The sequence below is a fragment of the Rhineura floridana genome, chromosome 1 (genome assembly GCF_030035675.1).
Source record: "Rhineura floridana isolate rRhiFlo1 chromosome 1, rRhiFlo1.hap2, whole genome shotgun sequence".
Lineage (NCBI taxonomy): Eukaryota > Metazoa > Chordata > Lepidosauria > Squamata > Rhineuridae > Rhineura > Rhineura floridana.
In genome coordinates this window covers 204990553-205012757 of record NC_084480.1, presented here as the reverse complement: position 1 = coordinate 205012757, position 22205 = coordinate 204990553, and the positions used below count along the sequence as shown (strand labels likewise).

The 22205-nt window shown below is 43.5% G+C and overlaps 1 protein-coding gene across 4 annotated transcripts; it reads right to left on the bottom strand.

Moving 5' to 3' along the window:
* Nucleotides 1-4: 4 nt before the first annotated feature.
* On the bottom strand, nt 5-14425 carry LOC133366994 (leukocyte elastase inhibitor-like). Of its 4 annotated transcripts, XM_061590583.1 has the most exons (8): nt 14240-14328; nt 13480-13528; nt 12772-12948; nt 11901-12038; nt 7157-7274; nt 3860-4002; nt 2165-2332; nt 5-715 (listed from the first exon to the last, which is right to left on the bottom strand). In XM_061590583.1, exons 3-8 carry the CDS (start codon nt 12937-12939, stop codon nt 308-310), a joined length of 1143 nt encoding a protein of 380 aa, XP_061446567.1. In that variant the 5' UTR covers nt 12940-12948; nt 13480-13528; nt 14240-14328; the 3' UTR covers nt 5-307. The 4 variants fall into 4 exon arrangements, with proteins under 4 accessions (XP_061446567.1, XP_061446577.1, XP_061446558.1 ...); XM_061590593.1 differs by lacking the exon at nt 13480-13528 and having other exon boundaries at nt 12772-12954; nt 14240-14425; XM_061590574.1 differs by lacking the exon at nt 13480-13528 and having other exon boundaries at nt 14240-14323.
* Between the last annotated feature and the right edge of the window lie 7780 nt (nt 14426-22205).

The window sequence follows — 22205 nt, the reverse complement described above, 5'->3', positions numbered from 1 at the left end:
GGAGTAACATCCCTTGAAAATGTCCAACCTTTATTAAATCAGATATAAACTGAGCAGTTCTACAAGAAAAGCTGTTTTCACTACTGTGAATGCCAGAGTGTAACAAGAACTAGCTAACAAGAGTCAGCAAAGGAACACAAGACAATCCACATTGGAATTAAATCAGGGTTTCAGTGATAAACATATGAAAAACTTGCTGTCCCAGGAACCAGTCTTGCTTTTTTCCCTCTCAAACTAGCAAAGACACAACAACGAGCATGACAGGAGCAGCTCTAACGGGATCTGGTTCATAAATGTATTTTACTTTTCATGGAGAAGCAAATCTGCCAAGGAAAAGTATACTTTTTGTTGGGTTATGACGGATAAAAAATAGGAAGGGGTGGTCAGCATTGAAATCCTCTCCCATAGACATACTACACAGCATTACCATAGCAGCAGTCGCTGCTGCTGCTTCTGTTCCCTCTTCATTCACTTCTATAAATGACTTGTGAACAATTTTGGAAACATGGAGGTCCTGGGTTCCTGACATTCCAGACAAATCGGCCTTGCCACTGTCGAAGACATCCAGCAATCCCAGTGCTGCTAGATCAGATTTAAGATCATAGCTCTCTTCCAGCTTAAATTTAGGGAGATGCACATAAATTTCAGAGTTGGAATACATCTTTCCTGGCTGTGTCCACTCTTGGAGCTTTTCTAAAGTGAGTTGCTTCTCCAGCTAGATTTTGTAAAAGGAGAGAATGAATTAATGTGTTATTGTGGCACAAATATTTCATATAATACTTGGTGGGAAAACCAGAATTTTATTTATTTGATTTATATCCCGCCCCTCCTCCCTATAGGATCCCAGAATTGAAAGCTGCGGAGGCATCCTGCTTTGATTGTGCTGTAGAGAACACAGCATGTTTTGCAGACGTTAAAATGTTCTGTCCCTTGTTTGCTGCCCTGGGCTCCTTCTGGAAGGGTGACACAGAAATTAACAATAAATAATAGTAATTTAAATGTTCAAACGGGGTTTCAGCTTCAACCTCCTGTATCTCCAGCTCAAAAGGTTCTTGGGTAGCAATGGAAAAAGACATTTTGGTGCCCAAGAACTTGGAGAGTCGCTGTCTAGTGCAGTATGAAATATGACACCCAAAGGAACAATGGTCCAATATAAGGAACACTTGTTTCTCTTTGCAATGGCTTCTAGCTCTACAATGTAGACTCATGTATGAAAAATGTAAGTTTGTAAGTTTAAAACTCTGGATCTATGGGACAGATCTTTTTAGCAGACCACCCACCTGTCAATCACATGGCATCACTGGGATGTCACATGATTGGCAGGTAGGGGCACCCACCTGTCAAAATGCCTTGCACTTCCCTAAGGTCTCTTGTGATCTGGGAGTTAAAGGGAGGGGGAGACTTGGAAAGCCTCTCCTCTCCCCCTTTAACTCAACTATCACAGAAAATTAAAAGGAAAATGAGGGGAGACTTGGAAAATGCTTTTGCAAGTCTTCCCCCTTCCCCTTTAACTCCCCGATCATGGAGAGTTAAGGGAAGCATGGGGAAACTTGGAAAGCCTGTAAGACAGCCTGCAAGCTCCTGTTTGAGAAAATGGGCATGAAGGAGCTGTTTGAAAGCATTTGCAAAAGCTGCTTTGGAACAGCAGCCTTGGATGCACAATCTTGTTGCCTGCTGGGAACAGGATAGCGCAACCAAGGGAGAATTAAACCCTGTCCTCCCGCACATCAGCTGATGCCACTAGTGGCATCAGCTGGTGGGTGGTTGTGCTTTGAGGGAGATGGCACAAGACAAAGGGTGCCAGACAAGTCAGCATTAAATTATGCAAATACAAGTACAAGCCAGTGTGGTGTAGTGGCTAGAGTGTTGGACAAGGGCATGGGAGACCAGGGCGCAAGTCCCCACTCAACCATGAAATTCACTGGGCGTCCTTGGGCTAGACACTGTTTTTTAGCCTTACATACCTCATGTGGGTTTTGTGGTAAGAGGAGGAGACCTGTGTACACTACCTTGAACTCCTTGGAGGAAAGGTGGGATGTAAATGGATGTCCTTGTTACATGCATATACTACGAGCTGCTGCACTCCGCTTCTGGTTTCTTGTATCTGTGACCTGCTATTTAGGAAACTTCTTTTATAGAAAGATGGGGGAGAAACCAGGATCACCTGTTCGAGACCTGTAGAGTTATCCTCAATGTCATCAGGCAGCAGGATTAGCATGCTAAGTTCTTTTCCCTTGTAAGGAAGTTCCAGCACATGGCACTTGCACTCAGGGATATAACCGAGAGGAAGTTTCTTTTTCAGGAACATCATCTTCACAGTCTTCTTTTCCTTCTGGGTAGTTTTTAAATAATACCCAGTAAGGAGCATGTAAAAGCAGAATGCAAGTAAAAGCGCATGTTTATATACATTTAAATTCAAGAAGATCTTTACAAATTATGCTAACACTTAAGTTGTGCTTTGAAGCATTACAGAACAATCCTAATCAGATGAAAGTCAGACTGAGTTTATTCCGACTTGCTCCCAAGTAAGTGTGCAAAGGATTGCTGCCATTCACAGTACAGCCAGCAGCATACTTGATATTGCCCTATATTGTTATCTATACACAAGTAAAATCATGCAAACTAACTACAAAAACAAACTTTGTTTATTCGTTTCCGTTCTCGTTCGAGCACTGGAGTTGAAATAGAAAACTAGTCCAGTAAGTTCAATAAAATATTTCAAAATGGAAATATAGGTTTAAATGTAATTTTTAAAACGTTTACATTCACCTAAACACACTGGGTTGGATCCACAGATGCACCACCCACATTTTCACATATTTAATAATGCACAAATAACCGTCAAGTGTTTTAGTGGTACTAAAATAAATACTGGCAATTTGACTTTAAACCCATTATGACTCTGAAATCTACCTTTTACGAGATGCTAACGTAAAGGCGTAGAGAACATGCTCCACCAAGTGGTGGAAGCAGAAAGTGTAGAGAAATTTAGCGGTCGAACCCAACATGCCACACTCCCTTGACTATGGGATAGAGCTGCACTTTTATGTTTTACTGCGACTGTTGAAATAAGTTTAAAAACAGAAGGGTGCGTGGGCCACCGGTGCCTCCTTGTTGCCTAGTTACCCTCTGTATGGGTGCTGCTGGATGCCGGTTCGCCCCAACCAAAGTAACCACTGGAGAGCAGGGGTCGCAGATCTGGTGAGGAAAATGCGGGGACTCTTTTTCCCTTTGTGAAGCAGAGAGAAGATGGAAAAGATGAACTGTTCCTCTGCAGAATGCTTGCAATAAAGAATTGCTAAGTTTCACTGGCTGAATCACTACTTGCTGAAATCCCACCTAGGAGGGAAGCTTAGAGCTATCCTAGTGTCTGGGACCTGGCTTAGCAATTCCTACTGCCTTGCACCTACAGAGGCATAGAAGCTTCCCTGTTGCTACCTGCTGGTTGAGTTCCTTATGCAATACACCCCAATTTATGCTGGAACAAAATATTGCAACACTCTCCGTTTCTGCTTCAAAAGAACCCTACTCCTTGCGTATATCACCAAACTGACTGTGAGTAAGGCCTAAGGGAACAGACTTCCTCTGGCGTAGCTGGACCTTGGGGAAAGATGGGACAGGTTAGACTGCAATATATTTTTGAAACATTCCCTATGTTGTTAATCCCTTGTTGTTTGTTAGCTGAATCAGAAGCATATGTGTTGAGAGAAGACTGCTACTTAGACATCTAAATTGGAGTCCCAGGTTTCCTGGAAGGGGGCTTAAGTCAGAACTTAAACACTGAACCTGGCCCTGGGTGCTGACCCAAGGGTTACACTAATACAGGAAAGAGGACGGCATGGAATAAGCCGTCAGTTACCTTATTGAGTCTAAAAGGCAGCTCTTCAGTGTCCTCCTCTTGAAATTTCTCTGCCCAGCTGCCTTTAAAGTAGATGGCATTCACCAGCACAAGTTTGGTCAGTTCATTAAGTGAGCCTTTAGATAACAAGTCACGGATTTTACCTTGAAATTGAAGTTACAGAACAAATGATCTATACAAGAATCAAGACCTATGCAACATTATTAGAGGAGTGGGGCTGCACTGGAAAGATCCTCACTGTGTTCAGCCCAAGTCTACCTTTCCTCGTCATGGTTCATCAAGTTTGAAGGAAAATCTTCCTGGGCGTGACACCGATTGGCTACCCCCTGTGATGTCATCATGAAACCTCCCCTCACCCCCAAAGCAGTTTTGAACTTCAAAATAAATCTTCACCTTGAATAATATGGCAACAAATCAATGGGTTGACATTCATGCAATGCCTTTAATATATGAAAAAGTCAAACGGCTTTCTTGAAGCACAGAGAGCAACCAAGGCTAGCAGCTGCACCACCTTTCCGTTTGGTATGTGCTTACTCAGCATCTGAGGAATATGCTGTCAGCTTTTGTTTCTTTTTCTTTTTTTATAATATAGCTTATGGTCACCCTATTTTTATACTTTTATTTTTCCGATATGAATACAGCAGAAAGTGAGTTTGTTAACGAAGACTGAACCTTCTGTATCTAATGGCTTTTTACATTTAACTCTGAATTTAACTTCAGCTCTGGTGGGGAAAAGACACTTGTGTTGGCATTCGTAGAAATAAAGCCAATTGCTTTTTCCATCACAGGCCCTAATCCATTAACACATATGCTTAACTTGGCTGGAAGGAGGTGCTGTACATGCCCTCACTTGTTGGAACAGGAACATGGATTTCACACTAGATACAGATGCATACCCGGACGCACAGTTTAAAGTCAAGTTATCACCAGAGTCCCCATTCACATTGTAAAGTATGTTTAGGGAGTCATACTTCTATCCACATTGCCATGCCAGGGGGAAATGTGCAAACTCAACCTCTGTCTTGGGCTCCGTAAACATGCATGTCTATCCGGGTTGGGATTACAGAGTTTAAATTCCGTTTCATCTTAATCCCACTACAATGCAGTCTTCAGAGATTTCTATTTTGCTGGGATTTTGGATAGGGTTAAATAAATGTTGTGATAAAATTATATTACCGCATGAAATTTTGTTCAAAATTTGTTTTCCAAGAGCAGTCAGCCTGCTATTTTTGAGGTCTTTTAATATTTACAGAGCAATACCATCCACCTTTACTCAAAATTGTCTTGCTCTGTTCACTAGAGCTTACTCACAGGTAAAGCTACATAGGATTGCAACCTTAGTTATATTTGCCAAGCTGCTGCCCCATTGACATTATTCACAGTGGCACAGCAATTGCAAGTAGTCTTGGATGAAGCGGATTATTTTGATCATACCTTTCTGGGTTCAGGCCTGGTTATGGGACTGAATTGGCCTTGGTGGCCCTGGCAGATGACCTTTATTGGGAGGACAGGGGGAGTGTGACCCTGTTATCCTTACTTGATCTATCAGTGGCTTTTGATACCGTTCACCATGGTATACTTCTGAGCTGACTTGGTGAGATGGGTATTGGAGGCACTCTTTGACACTGGTTCTGATCCTGTCTCCAGGGTCGTTTTCAGAGAATAGCATTGGGCCATTGTCCTTCGGCCCCCTGGTAGTTGTGCTGTGGGGTCCTGTAGGGCACCACCTTGTCCCCAACGCAGGTTAACATCTATATGAAGCCCTTGGGAGCAGTCATCAGGAGATCTGGGGCGACGTGTCAGCAGTATGCTGATGACACCCTGCTCTATTGTTCTATAACATCTACATCGGAAGAGTCTGTGCAAGCCTTGGACTAGTGCCTGGACTCGGTGGTGGACTAGATGAGGGCCATTAAACTAAATCTGAATCCTAGCAAGACAGATGTGCTGTTGGTTGTGGTTGGCAAGTTTGGGTAACTGGTCAATTTCCTGCTTTGGATGGGGTTGTACTCCCTCTGAAAGAGCAGGTCCGTAGTTTGAGGGTGCTCCTGGATCCATCTTTGTCACTAGAGGCCTGGGTCACCTCAGTGGTTGGAGTGTCTTTTACCAGCTTCAGCTGATAAGAGAGCTGGGGCCGTTTTTGGACTGGGATAGCCTGACCATTGTTGTCCATGCACTGGTGAGCCCCAGGCTGGATTACTGTAATGCACTCTCTTTGGGCTGCCCTTGAGGTTGGGCCACAACCTGCAGCTGGTGCAAAATGTGGTGGCGTGACTGTTCACTGGGGCAGGGTATCACCAACATGTTACCCTGCTGCTGAAAAAATTGCACTGGCTGCCCATTAGCTACCAGACTAAGTTCAAGGTTCTGGTTTTGGTGTACATAGCCCTATGCACCTTGGGACTAGGATACCCAAGACAATCTTACCCCTAACACAGGACGTGGACCTTTAGTGTTGTGGCACTGACACTTTGGAATTCTCTCTCCTTAAATATTAGACAGGCGCCATCCCTGTTTAACTTTTTGGTGCCTCCTCAAGACCTTCCTCTTTCAACAAGCCTAAGTACAGGCCTTATCCCAGTCTGCATCTGTGCTGTAATTGCTTTTTAAGATGTTTTTAAAGTAGTTTTTGGAAAGATGTTACGTTTTATATTTTTTGAAAGATGTTTTGTTTTAATATGTTTTAAAGTCTTTTGTTTTTAGGATGTTTTAAAGTGATTTTGGCATTTTTGTTTGCTGCCCTTGGCTCTTTCTGGAAGGAAGAGCAGGATATAAATTCAATAAATAAAATCCACTGAAGTTAGCTATATTTTCATGATATAAGGAAGTGGCCATGTTTCATCATATATTGGCTTAATAAGCTCAAATATGAGTAAGCTTCAGGCACCTGCATTACTCCTTTATCCGCATGAGTGAACAAGCCATTAAGCCACAACTAACCATATCCACCCATAAGATCTAAACCAGGAAACTATGCTTAATGGCCCTCACCAAGGCAGATATGAAGCTATGGTTTAAAGTAGTTACATATCCTGGCTTGTCTGGAAGCCGTTAACCACAATTCCCCTTTGGACATAACAGGAAGCAATGTTTAACTGCGGCTTTCTGGCTTGTTTTGCTGCTTGCACGAAGGATTGAATGAAGTGGCTCTGTGGAGGTGCCTGTAGCTTGTGCATATCCTGGCTTATTACGTCACGATTTTATTGTCTGCATGTGTACAATGTAGGTCCCAAGTGGAAAAAATGGCACTGCTAGTTCTTAGTAAAAGCGTTGGGAATTAAGGCGAGATGCATTCACCTTCAGTCTGATTCTCAACCCACTGGTTAATTTGGTTTCGTGCATTGTCTGAAGCATTTTGAAAATCCACAGTGCTTAACTCCGCTCCATACAGCTTCTGAGTGCTAGCCAAAAACTCCTGGAAAAATCATAGAGGATAGATATCAATTTACAATAAAACATTCAGTCACCACCCGCCTATGAACTATAAATGCAATTAGTCTTCCCATTCCTGGCTGGGGGCAACAATTACTTTTGTCAACATCATTCATCAGTCTATTTAAAGGAAGCCAGTTCTCTCCCAATGCATGAAACAGGTAGTAAGTACTGAAAAATCACCAATAATTTTGTGTTTCCTTTGTTCTGTGAAAATGCACTACTTTAGAACACTTCTACCTACCTGTCTTTTCAACACAGAAGTCAGTCCTTAAGCTCTCTATAAAAGCCATTTCAGTACAAATGAATCGGATCTTGTAACTTAATTTGAATGTTTAGCTTTATGCAGGAATATCAGACACAGTAAGACTGGGAGGGAAAATGACCTGCTGGACCCTATACATCTGGCAGTCAGGTTAGAAGCGGATGCACAGAATAGAGCAGCCAGAGTGAAGCCATAATGAATTAAGATAGAGGGCAATGCTGTTTATGTCATTCTGGTTGAAGGCTGCCTCCAGTTTTGTGAGCATTGCACTTTCTGCTGCCAGAAAAGAGCTTCTGATAAGAGGTTGGTACAAAGCTGCTGGACAGCCAAAACAACGTCAAAGTGAAAGAATAGTACAAATGTGTTTTTGAATCTCTATCAAAGAGTGCCAGTGGAAAATCACTGATGCAAGGCTCGCTCTCAGGTACTCAAATTATCCCCCTTCCACACAGATTATCTGTGTATTTTGGGGTACCACAATTACTGAAATTCATGTTCAATTATTGGATAATTCCAGACTCCTGATCCAAGTTTGCTCAGGGATATAAATGGATGTATTTACATTTTGGAAAAAAGGTTCTTCTTGGGTTGGGGGAAATGCCTTTGGATTTTTTTCTTCTTTTCTTGCTACTGTCTGCTCTGCCCTGCTTGAAGGCTCCAGGCCACTCGTAGGTACCTAGGTCTTTCTTTAATCAAATAGTCAAGGAACTTAGGGCTAAAATACACAAGTGGCGGGCTGGAGGGAGTTTAGGAGGAAAATATATGATTTATTATGTTCGTCAATATTTTTATTGTTTTAATTAATTAGGTTGTGTGTATATATCACATCACTTTAAGATATTTTCCAAGTTACTTTGAGCTGCTGTAATGTCAAAGTATTATATTTGTTTTGTTTCCTTTCAATCCCATAACCCCATTAAGTTTATACAAACACTGTCAATGTAACTTTCAGTTGTTAGGATTCCTGAATGCCCTGGAGGAGTTCCCAGTAGATAGAGCAGGTGACCCTGATGAAGCCCTTGTCACACTGTGGAACAGCAAGGCGCATCGGGCTCTTGACACAGTTGCCCCCTAGCGCAACTCCAGCATTGTGGAGCCCGGTTTGTACCTTGGCACACCAGTGAGTTAAGGGCAATGAAACAGGCTGGACGATGTCTAAAGCCCAAGTGGGGAAAGACGTGCTGTGAGGCTCATCAGGCATGAGTAAAACTTAACTGTGCCTACTATGTGGTGGTGAGGGCGGCGAAGAAGGCCCACTTCTCAGCCTCCATCGCATCCTCAAGTAGCCATCCAGTGGAGCTTTTCCGTATTGTAAGAGGTCTGTTGACATCAACTCCAGGAAATGGAGTTTTAGACCCTTTGGAGGCCCACTGTGAAATGTTAGCAAGGCACTTAGATGGTAGGAGGCCCACTGTGAAATGTGAGCAAGGAATTCTGAGTGTAAAATTGCTCGCCTCCATAGCTGTCTTGATGCTCCATCCACATCTACTGTAGTCCCCATGAGGTGTCCAGTGCAACTCCTGCTGCAATTTCTTGGGAACAGTTTCAGCTGATGCAGCCTGATGACGTAGAAAAAATGCGTGCGCTGATGCGGCCAGCAACACGTCCTCTCGACCCTTGCCATTCTTGGCTTATTAAAGCTTGCCGAGGGGGTCTGACTGAGTGGATCCAGGGTGTGGTCAATGCATCATTGCAGGAGGGAGTGGTTCCAGCCGCCTTGAAAGAGGCGGTGATCAGACCACTCCTGAAAAAGCCCACCCTGGACCCATTGGTTTGTGACAACTACCAACCGGTTGCAAATACCCCCTTTTTAGGGAAGGTGATTGAGAGGGTTGTGGCGCAGCAATTGCAAGTACTCTTGGATGAAACAATTATCTTGACCTATCCCAGTCTGGGTTCAGGCCTGGTTATGGGACTGAATCGGCCTTGGTCATCCTGACAGATGATCTTTATTGGGAGGACAGGGGGAGAGCGACCCTGTTATTCTTACTTGATCTCTCAGTGGCTTTTGATACCTTTGACCTGTTGAACCACTCTATCTTCTGTGTTCCTCACAGAAAGAGAGACAGAAGAGAAAAAGAAAGACCTGCAGTAAAGGGGTTAAAAACTACTGGAGCGGTTGCCAGGTTTACCAAGGTCGACAGCTGGTGGACAAGGGCAACCATCTAGATAAAAAGCAGAGCACTCAGTCAGTGGGTGTGGGGGGTTTAGCATGGTGAAAGACTTGTGTAAGAATATCTTAATGTCAGTAAAGACTCTGAAAGAATGCGTTGCCTGGTCTGGCTCATTTGCGGTTGAACCTGTATCAGAATTTTCATTTGAACCACGCACACGCACACACACTCGCAACATGACCATGGTATCATTCTGGGCCGACTTGGTGAGATGGGTGTTGGAGGCACTGTTTTACAGTGGTTCCAATCCTATCTCCAAGGTCGTTCTCAGAGAATAGCATTGGGTGACTGTCTTTCGGCCCCCTGCCAGTTGTGCTATGGGGTGCCGCAGGGTACCATCTTGTCCCCCATGCTGTTTAACATCTATATGAAGCCCTTGGGAGCGGTCATCAGGAGATTTCGGGCAAGGTGTCAGCAGTATGGTGACAATACCCAGCTCTATTTCTCTGTAACATCTGAATCGGGAGAGGCCCTGCAAGCCCTTGACTGCTGCCTGGACTCAGTGGTGGGCTTGATAAGGCCAATAAACTGAGTCTGAATCCTAGCTGTGGTTTGGTGGTTCCCGAGTTCGGATAATTGGTCAGTTTCCTGGTTTGGATGGGGTCATACTCCCTCTGAAAGAGCAGGTCCATAGCCTGGGGGTGCTCCTGGATCCATCTTTGTTGCAAGAGGCCCAGGTGACCTCAGTGGCTAGGAGTGCCTTTTACCAGCTTTGGCTGGTAAGACAGCTGTGGCCGTTTCTGGACCGGAATAGCCTGACCACTGTTGTCCACATACTGGTAACCTCCAGGTTGGATTACTGCAACGTGCTCTATGTGGGGCTGCCCTTGAGGTTGGTCCAGAAGTTGGAGCTGGTGCAAAATGTGGTGGCGAGACTGCTCACTGGGGCAGGGTATTGCCAACATGTCACCCCACTGCTGAAAGAATTGCACTGGCTGCCTGTTTGCTACTGGGCCAAGTTCAAGGTTCTAGTTTTGGTGTACAAAGCCCTATACGGCTTGGGATGAAGATACCTGAAAGACCGTCTTATCCCTTATATATCCAGTCGATCACTGCGCTCTGCAGGTGAGGGCCTCCACCACATACCATCTTATCACAACATAGGAAACAGACCTTTAGTGTGGCGGCACCTATCCTGTGTAATTCCCTCCCCTTGAGTATTAGACAGGCGCCATCTCTGTTATCTTTTTGGCGCCTATTGAAGACTTTCCTCTTTCACCTAGCCTTTTAAGTTGAGACCTATCCCAGTCTACATCCGTGTTGGAATTGCTTTTTAATATGTTCTTAAACTTTCCTTATTAAAATGGTTTTAATCTTAGAAGATGTTTTGATAGCTTTTTTAAGTAACGTTTTTGAAGATGTTTTGTCTTAATGTGTTTTAAAGTTTGTTTTTATGATGTTTTAATGTTTTTAGTGCTTTTGTTTGCCACTCTGGGCTCCTGCTGGGAGGAAGGGCGGGATATAAATCAAATAATAATAATAAATTTGTCACATCATTAATGAATGTATCATGGTTTTTCATTAAAAAATCTAATTCTTATAAGCTTCACACCTTTAATAAACCGGTGTATTTATTCAGTTACAGTTTGGAGCTGGTGGGTTTTAGTAATAGATTGTGTTTTATCCCTGTTCCACCGGGTTGCTGCTGAGCAAACAGAACCAGGGTGATGACCGTCCAGTGAAGACTGATGCATAGGCCAGAGTTTGGCAATGTATGCATGGGCCTTGATTAGACCCACTAATTTAGAACTTTATTGTCATCCCACAGCCTACACGAGGCAGCACTTGGTATGCGAGCTTGATGTATTTGGCTTTATGTATATCTTCTGTTGCTCAAACAGACCAATCAGCCAAAACTACAATACAGGAATACCCCGCTTTAAGTGAAGCAATTATCTATGCATGTACTGCACAGCAAACACCACTAGATGGCAGCGGCATCATGCCATTAAGTGTCTATTATGAAGCACGTACATTAAAGTGGGATATGGTGGAGTATGGAGCATGTACTTTATAGCGAGGAGACTTTAAGTGAAGCGACTTTAAGCGGGGTATGCCTGTATTACACCAGCCCCCCCCATGCCCGGTTCCAAATCAAGGGAAATAGAAAGCAAGTCTCATGTCCAGCTAATTTTTCATATTTTAAAAAATATCCTAGCAATTAACTTACTTGCAAAAAGGTATAGGTCTTTTCTCCATACAACCTATTAGCAAGCTTCAGTATATAGGGTGCACCGCTCTTGTTAATGTCAGCATTCAGTGCCTGAAATCTTGAATGAAGGTCTTCGACAACATCAAAGTGAAATGTCTGCATAGAAAAAAGAAGTCCTAACCCATCATCACTACGGTCAACCATATAAATATGTTTCGTAATTGGCAGTACAACACTGCACAACCTTGACCCTTCAGGAGCTGCACAACACTGACTCTTCAGAGAATTTCTAGTCTCCTAATAGTAAACACATGCATATATAGGAAACAGAGAATGGTCACAGTCTGGCAGGGCCATAGCTAGGGAAGGATAGTTGCATTTATTTATTGTTTCAATTTCTATCTTGTCTTTCCATACTAAGGCACCCACTGCGCATTCTTTGAGCGGTTACCTTCCATTTTATAAGTTTCTACTACTTGTGCTACAGCATTTTTAGCACAGCATAACCATTTGAATGAGTTCTTCCTATATCTACTTTCAGCAGGCCCCCATGGGATGGGCAGCTGACTTAATGAGATGGCATGTGTATCTGGTAAGGTACTGCACAAAGCCTAAGCCATGGAATAAAGGGCAATTGGCCTTATAGTCCAAGCGTGTCACTATCATGGTATTTTAATACAAAGACATGCTACTGGAATGAAAGGCAGGATTATGGACAGCTACATTTTGAATATCTTCTGATACACTATTAAATCTCAGCAAGAGCTTCTCCTATTTTGAGGGATATTTTAAATGTAAACTGTTGAAAATGACAAAAAGTTGAAGCACCTTAACCAGAAATCATCATAAAAGCTGTCTCACACATAGACAAAACCACAAATTTGCTGACCTTTGAGAGTTGTGCTGCTGTGTTTCCCCTGGCCCCTAAGACCACCATGGCAAGCGCAGCAGATACACTAAGTGGCGAAAAGAAGATGTTGCCTGTTGGGTTGGACTCACTGAACTTTTGGAAGAGATCAAGGGCAAAATGTGTGTTTGCATTAGCCAGCTTATCCATGGTGAAAATCTGAAACTTGAAAACATATGAAAAATGATGTTACGTTGTTACACATATGACTGTTGATGAAAACAACAACAACAGAAGTATCATCTGTGCAGTCTGGAAGCCAGGAATCCGAGTGTCCCAAAATAATATAGGTATAGGCAGAGTTTCTCTTACTTGGGCTGTGGGAGTGGCATAGCTATGAGGCAATTCTACTTGGTTGCAATTAACCCATCTGAATGTCACGATCATATGAGTAGATCATATGGGTGTTTCCCCTCACAAACCTGGCTATGAGGGAGGGTACCATCTTGATGGAAAAGGCGCATATGATGAAAAATACCACACGTATGTTGCTGTGGGGGATAGCATCAAGGGGAAGCAGACTGGTGTGAACATAAAGGGGGATGCATTCAAAATTCTTTTCAAGTTAACCAACTCCCTAAAATCCCCTTGCAACCACTGAGGATCGGTGCTAGATTCACACAACTGAACTTTCCTGCATCAGCTCCAAAAGCTTGCTCCAGCCATACAGACTTCACAGCTAACCGTCACCTTAGATGAGGATGCTGCTCAGGGGTTAGGTTGCTTCTATTATCAATTTCTTGGCAGGCAGAAAAACAAGAAGTTAAGTTTGTCCTATTCATACAACCGCTAAAAGCATAAAAAACTGCAAGTTAAGCCCTTTGTCCGTCACAGAAACCCAAGGTTGCCATTTTCTGATAGAAGCTTCTGTTCGTTTAACAGCTGTACGATGCCCCCCTAAAACCGGAAGCTCTCCTCTACAAAGCCTCCCAGTTGGAATCCCCATTTCTGTGTGATTCAGGGACAAACAATTAAGTGTTGGAGCACATACTTTGCCTGCAGAAGACCCCAGGTTGGGCTGGGAAAAGCTTATATGAAAGTTTCGACCGTGAAGAGCCACTACCAGCCACTGCAGACAATTCTGAGCTAAACGAACCAGTGGGCCGATTCAGAAGACGACAGTTGCCAAAGTACTGCCTGTGCTGCAAAACGAGCAACGTCCCTCTGCCCCACAGGCGCGGGCAACTTTAGCAGGAACGCAAGCCACGATTTAGCCTGCCACCTGCCTCCCTCTCCCTCCAGCCCCTTACAGAAATCCAGCTCCAGGAATCAGATGTTAAGCGTTCGCCCCACCCCGCTAAGTAGCCCCTGCCACAGCTCTGGAGCAACCAAACTGCTGCTTTCGTTTTCCCCAGTGCTCGGAGGGCTGCGTGGAGGCCAGCCCAGGCGCGGCGTTGACATTATATACACCGTGGCTGTGGTCTCAGCCCTCCTGAACGAGCGGGGGTACCTTTCCAGGCGTGGGGCGGTGGGTCTGGCCTTTCTTCCCTTGCCCTTTTGCTCTCGGCGACGGCAGTAGTGATTGAGCGAAGGGTTCGAAAACGGTGCCTTCTTTCCCGGGCGACAGGACTAGAAGCAACGTTTCCAGGGAGTGACAGCCCGCGTCAGTCAATGGCAGCGGAGCCCTGCAGGTGCTGGCGAAATCTCTCGGTCAGGGCGTGGGCGCAAATGCTCGCCTGGGGCTGGGAAGGCCGCTCCTTGCGGAGAAGACCAAGAGCACAGCAGCACCCGAGGCGCCGCCCTTCGACTGGGGAGGGGCGTGATGGTTTGCATTGCTCGCAGGAATAGGACAAAACTCCTGGAACAGGAGAAATGCCGCGATAATCGAGGAATGGTGAGGACGGAAGCTTCCGTTCCTAAAAGCTGGGTGTTATGTGGGGTTTTTCTTGTTATTGACTACATCAGAATTTTGAGCACGAGGGCCCACGCAAGCCTGCGTGAGGAATGCTCCGATATATTAGCTTGAATTCCGAAATTGGTGGACACACCTTGTGAGAAATAAAGTTTTTTTAAAAAAAATTAGGCCAGCGTACAGGTGAGTCCCCCTTTAGGATGCACACCTTAATGTGGTGAGGGGGTTGAGAGTGTTGAAGAAGCTGAGACCAAGAGGCTAGACTCCTAGCGGGGGCACCCAAGGCAGAATGGTCAAAGCTGAGACACAAGACTAAGATGCATCCAAACTCAGAGGAAGGCAATGGTAAACCACCTCTGAATACCTCTTACCATGAAAACCCTATGAACAGAGTATCCAAAATGCAACATGAGATAGTGCTGGAAGATGAGACCCCCAAGTCAGAAGGCACTTACCGAGCTACTGGGGAAGAACAAAGGACAAGTACGAGTAGTGCTGTGACTAATGATGCAGCTGGGTCAAAGCCGAATGGAAGCCCAGAGGCTGATGCGCACAGATGTGAAAGGAGAGTCCGGAATTGTATGACTCACACAATAGGAACATGGAATGTGAGAAGCATGAACCAGGAAAAGTTAGAAATTGTCAAGCAAGAAATGGAGCGTATCAACATTACAATACTTGGTGCGAGTGAATTAAAATGGACTGGAATGGGACATTTTCAATCGGGCAACTACAAAATATTTTATGCAGGAAATGAGAAATCAAGAAGAAACGGAGTTGCTTTAATAGTGAGAAGTGATGTAGCAAAAGCAATTAAGAGCTACAACGCAAGGTCTGAGCGAGTTATATCAATGAGATTAAATGGGAAGCCTATTAACATAACCATCATCCAAGTCTATGCTCCAACATCAAACGCAGAAGAAGAAGAATTGGAGAGATTTTACGCAGAAGTACAGGAGGAAATTGATCACACACCAAAACAAGATATGATGATAATCATGGGGGACTGGAATGCAAAAGTAGGGAACAGAGAAGAAGTAGGAATTGTGGGGAAATGGGGCTTAGGTGACAGAAATGAAGCAGGAGAAAGACTTATTGAATTCTGCGAATCCAATGATTTGTTTCTTGTGAACACATCTTTTGAGCAACCAAGAAGACGACTGTACACGTGGACATCACCAGATGGTCAATATAGGAATCAAATTGATTATATAATTGGAAACAGAAGATGGAGAAGTTCCATACTTTCTGCAAAAACAAGACCAGGAGCAGACTGCGGTACAGATCATGAACTGATCGTATCGAAAATCAGAGTAAAGCTAAAGAAGAACAACAAAGCACTCATAATGCCAAAATACAATTTAAATAACATCCCAGAAGAATATAATGATCAAATAAGGAACAGGTTTGAGTCTTTAAACTTAGTTGACAGAGAACCAGAAGAACTATGGACTGAAGTCAGGGACATTATCAGGGAATAATGCAAAAAGACAATACCTCTTGTTAAAAAGAGAGAAAGATCTCAATGGATGACTGAAGAAACTCTTAAAATGGTTAAAGAGAGAAGGAAAGGGAAAGGAAAAGAAGATAGAAACACTGTCAGAACCCTAAATGCAACAAGATGTATCACTGAACACCAAAGTCAGGATCATTCAGGCCATGGTATTCCCAATCTCTATGTATGGATGTGAAAGTTGGACAGTGAAAAGAGAAAAATCTACTCATTTGCAATGTGGTGCTGGAGGAGAGCTTTGTGCATACCAGGACTGCGAAAAAGACAAATAATTGGGTGTTAGAACGAATTAAACCAGAACTGTCACTAGAAGCTAAAATGATGAAACTGAGGTTATCATACTTTAGACACATCATGAGAAGACATGATTCACTAGAAAAGACAATAATGCTGGGGAAAACAGCAGGGAGTAGAAAAAGAGGAAGGGCAAACAAGAGATGGATTTATCCCATAAAGGAAGCCACAGACCTGAACTTACAAGATCTGAACAGGGTGGTTCATGACAGATGCTCTTGGAGGTCGCTGATTCGTAGGGTCGGCATAAGTTGTAATCGACTTGAAGGCACATAACAACAACAACACAGGTAAGTCGCCACTAACTGAATGCATGATCGGGTTAAACTAGTTAAATCAAGACCAGTTATCTTAATGCGTTTGTTCGTCTGAATCCCAAACAGGACAATTCCCATTTCAGTCACTTGCCAGACAAAAATATTCTATATTTGCAGTCCCTAAGGCATTTCCTATATGTGTTCACTTTTAGGATTATAATGTAAAAGGTCCTTGCACCCAGGGTTACCCTATAAAGAGAATTAAAACTCCTAATAGTCCCATAAAATACTGGTCTGTAGTCACTTGACTGCTTGTACTTGGTGGCTAAAACCTGAAAACGCTGTTTTTGTAGGGGACATTATTGCCACCTCTTACAGACCTTAAGACAAAAGGGACTGCAGCGCCAGGGGTTTGCTTCTCTTCCCTCTACCCGAAACTAGTGCAATTAGTTCAAATCTTCATAAAGCTGTATCTGCAATTTCATGAAACATTTCTCTGAAGAACAGGATATATATTTAACATTGGTAAAACATTTAAATTACGTGGAACAGAACGTCACAATATAAAACAGCAGCAGAAAAACCACCAGATGAACCAGACTGATCATAATTCTGGGTTGAGTTGTATCCAAATCAGTGTTATGCAGAGTAGGCCTATTCAAATGAATGGACCTAAGAGAGCAATGCCAAGTAATCTCAGTGGTTCTACTCATGAGTACAACTAGCATTAGATACAACTCTTTGTTCCAGTCTTCCTTCAGCAGTCACCAGGAAAAGTTTTTGCTTTCCAGTACAAAAGGATGAGGCATCAAGGTGCCTGTGTCTTGTCTCTGCTGTTTCCAAATTGGTAAAGCAAATTGGATTAGAGGCTTAATATTTATTTATTTATTTATTCATTTATTGCACTTGTTTACCGCCCCATAGCCGAAGCTCTCTGGGCGGTTTACAGCAATCAAAAACATTAAAACAAATATACAATTTAAAACATATGTTTTAAAAACAATTTAAAACACAATTTTAAAATTTAAAACAATATAAAAACAATTTAAAACGCATGCTAAAACACATGCTAAAATGCCTGGGAGAAGAGGAAAGTCTTGACCTGGTGCCGAAAGATAACAGTGTTGGCGCCAGGTGCACCTCGTCAAACAGATCATTCCATAATTTGGAGGCCACCACTGAGAAGGCCCTCTCCCTTGTTGCCACACTCCGAGCTTCCCTTGGAGTAGGCACCCAGAGGAGGGCCTTTGATCTTGAACGTAGTGTACGGGTGGGTTCATATCAGGAGAGGCGTTTCATCAGGTATTGTGGTCCCAAGCCGTGTAAGGCTTTATAGGTCAAAACCAGCACCTTGAATTGAGCTTGGAAACATACAGGCAGCCAATGCAAGTGGGCCAGAATCGGTTTTATATCTTTGGACCGTCTGGTCCCTGTTGCCAATCTGGCTGCTGCATTTTGCACAAGCTACAGTTTCCAAACTGTATTCAAAGGCAGCCCCACGTAGAGTGCATTGCAGTAATCTAATTTGGAGGTTACCAGAGCATGGACAACTGAAGCCAGGTTATCCCTGTCCAGATAGGGATGTAGTTGGGCCACCAACCAAAGTTGGTAGAAGGCACTCCGTGCCACTGAGGCTACCTGAGCCTCAAGTGACAGAGATGATTCTAGAACCCCCAAGCTACAAACCTGCTCCTTCAGGGGGAGTGCAACCCATCCAGGACAGGTTGGTCATCCACCATCCAGTCAGAAAACCACCCACTAGCAGCATCTCAGTCTTGTCTGGATTGAGCCTCAGTTTATTAGCCCTCGTCCAGTCCATTGTCGCAGCCAGGCACCGGTTCAGCACATTGACAGCCTCACCTGAAGAAGATGAAAAGGAGAAATAGAGCTGCGTGTCATCAGCATACTGATGGCAACGCACTCCAAAGCTCCGGATGACCGCACCCAGCGGTTTCATGTAGATGTTGAACAGCATGGGGGACAGAACTGACCCCTGCGGAAGCCCATACTGGAGAGTCCAGGGTGCCGTGCAGTGTTCCCCAAGCACCACTTTCTGGAGGCGACCTGCCAAGTAGGAGCGGAACCACTGCAATGCAGTCCCTCCCACTCCCAACTCAGCCAGTCTCCTCAGAAGGATACTATGGTCGATGGTATCGAAAGCCGCTGAGAGATCAAGGAGTATCAACAGAGTCACACTCCCCCTGTCTCTCTCCCAACAAAGGACATCATACAGGGCGGCCAAGGCTGTTTCCGTGCCAAAATCAGGCCTGAAACCCGACTGAAATTGATCCAGATAATCGGTCTCATCCAAGAGTGTCTGGAGCTAGCCTGCAACCACTCGTTCCAGGACCTTGCCCAGGAATGGAACATTTGCTCACTTTGGGCCCTCTGTGCCTCATCAGGTGTGCAGACTGAAACAATTGCTTAGGAATTTGCTTGGACACATAAAAAGGTCTTCTTCACCTGGTGCCAAAAAGATATCAGGCTATCCTCCCTGTTGAGATCATCCTAGAGTCAGGGTACCACAACCAAGGCAGTCGTGGTCATGGGTCACCACACACTTCACCTTCTTAGACCTGTTCTACAGGAGTACTGGAAATAGATTTCAGTGTAGATAACAAAAGAACTGACAGCTTCCGGTCCCGAGCATGCTTCATTGTACCTGGCACACACACAAAGTTAACATCAACCAGGAAACCTCCCGGATTTGAACTAACAATGGGATAGGTAGAAACTTAGCAAAGGTTCCAGATCAACTTTTCTGAACCCAATGATCTTGGCCTCCCATGTAAAGGAAGAAAACTTGGGATGAGACATCTTCAACATTCATCTGAACTCCACATTCTATTGTCTGAGCTTTTCTTCTAACATCACAGACGGTTGTAAGTAGCAAGATATCTTGTAAGAAGTAAACAAATTATTGTCTCCTTCCACTTTTGTTTACGTGTTATGTTTGTCTGGCTCTCGTTACATGGCAACCATGGTGTTAAGTGATAGAATCCCTGGTGTTCTTTCCAGTCAGATTGTTGCCTACACTTGTATGATCACATGGTAAATGTAGAGGTGCTGTAGTTATAACAATGGTATTCAGAATTGATTTTGGTCTGCTTTTATTAGCCATTATGATTATGTAAACACAGACACAGATCAGTGCAAAGGTTATGAGGATTATACAGGCAGCATATTCAGGACCAGAAATTCATACAACAAAAGGGCAAAGGTATAACTAAGTTTTATTGATTGCAGGTGGGATGCATTGCCCCACAAGGCTACATTAGAATCTAAATGCCCATAAAATACTATACATTTGCCCACAAGATCCCAACCACAACAAGGGATATGATTACAGATCAGTAATAGTTCACTTTAGCCTAACCTGACACCTTCAGCAAAGATGGCCATTCTTCCAGTCTTCAGATGGAACTGAGTCTTGGACCTTTTCTGTTCAGTTCAAGGCAACACTTCACCAGTACAAAAGGCATAGTATCCTGCATTCTGCCAACCAGAAAGTACCTCTACAAAACGTTCATCTTCAGTTAACACAAGTAGAGCTAATTCTGGTCTTTTATAACTTTTTCTCTTTGTGCAAAATCTCTCTCCTCCCCTACCTTGCTTGCAAAAAAAAAAAAATGGCCTCACTGTACCCTTGTTTTCCATTTCTTGCTATGGCCACTTTATGAAGGGTGTGATACATGCATGGTATGTTTAAATGCATGGGTGAAAGAGAAAGTTGTCCTAAAATATGGATGGCCATAGTGTTAAATCTGTTTTACTGAAACCCCAAGTCATCTGGCATTAATGTTTCTACATAAATCTCTTGAACTTCCATTGCATGTACACAGCATTTCTTTACTTAAGGTTCCTTCCAAGTTAAGCTAACTCCATGGCCTTTTCAGTTCAAACTAATCCCAACTTTTCATTGTCCAAAGAAGTTATGAACTGCACATGCCACTAGTCTCTTATTTTTGTTGAGTGCAAGTAGATGCATAGAACTTCAGAGATTCAGAAGAACTGTTTCACTCATGGCAGCTCAGAATCTTTACCAGGCTGAATAGGCCTTCAGTTAGCTAAGAAGCAAGGCTTCCAGTTAAAGAGCAATTTAGACACGAGCGTAGCGAGACAATTTTCATTGGGGGAACAGAGACAAAAATTGGGGGGGGGCAGAAGTGTTGCGGCATCAGACAATACAAAAGGTTTCTGGGGGGGGAAAGTTTTCATAGGTAACGACAAAAATAAACACCAATTTATGAATTTTAATTAGGAACTATGACTTGGGAAGTTCACAAAAAAGCAAAAATTTAAAATACAGTATTTTCCACGTGCAAAATAGTTGCAGAAACTAAGTAACTAACTAGGAAGTAAATGTATATTGTGCAAGTCATCCTACCATAATGATCTGAACTGTTAAAGTCTTAACACGCCATGATTTCTTTGTAAACCTGTGGAGGAACTGTTCATTTGAAATTCCTTCAAATATGTTTATATTCAAAAGCCAAGATTACTAAGTTTGCTTTTGCAGAAGAATTTCTCCATCGCAGAGACATGTACAGGTCACAAAGACATTTGCAAGGGGAAATAGAGAGGGAAGCATTTCCAGTTACCAAGCTAAGCTGTAACTGCAACATAGAAACGTCCTACCAATGAAGTTTGTGCCTGCCAGTGAAAATATGGTGCATGAAGTAATCCCGATTGCTAAAATCCCAGGTCCCAGGCTATGGTCTGAAGGCACATGAAGCCAGCTCCCTGCTGAGCAGGGTCAGGTCTGGTCAGTGCCTGGATGGGAGACCACCTGGGAAACATGTAGGCCGCCTTGGGTTTCTATCATTAAAAGAAAGGCGGGGTATAAATGTAGTAAGAGAAAGAAAAAGGTTGCGCTTAGGTACTCAGTACAGGGAGATAAGAGGAGAAATTTGCCACGGCAGTTTCTCCAACAAGCTGTTGTATTCAATAAATCTACATACTCATTTGCTAGTATATGGTTCAGTCTGGATTCTTTAACACTTTTCTCCGATGAAAGCATTGAATGCCTGTGTTGTCAAAGTTGAGAACAAATTTTCACACAGCTGTAGATGTATTCAAGGTGCATCCTGCAGCATACAAGGTGTACATGTGTGGGAAGACTTACTTGTACAGGTACAATGTTTTAGTAAGCTTGTGAACTGTGAGTTCAGTTCTTCCGAGGCACTTGCTTCCCAGAACTAACTATCCTGGTCTCCTTTGCCAAGCTAGGAAAGTAATTAAAAAGAAGCTTCACTTTAAAAATTAAATTAATAGCTATAAACATCACTTTTCATAAGAAAATGCTTGACAGCATGTCAGATAGGAACTATAAGTCTCTCCAAACTACAGGTGCTAGAATTAATTGTACAAGAACATAACCTCTGTTCTACAGAAAGGCCCTGAGCCAGCCAACATTGCTTCTGATGGCTCTACCAGCAAATGCCACACACTATATTTTGGTAGTACATAAGTTTGCAAGAGAAAAGTTTAATAAGGTGAT

Coding starts and splice junctions, on each gene's coding strand:
- LOC133366994 (XM_061590593.1), bottom strand. CDS start 12,939: ATGGATAAGCTGGCTAATGCAAACACACATTTTGCCCTTGATCTCTTC. Junction 12,039..12,771: donor CAGCAGCACAACTCTCAAAG/GTCAGCAAATTT, acceptor TTTTCTATGCAG/ACATTTCACTTTGATGTTGT. Junction 7,275..11,900: donor AGACCTATACCTTTTTGCAA/GTAAGTTAATTG, acceptor TGATTTTTCCAG/GAGTTTTTGGCTAGCACTCA.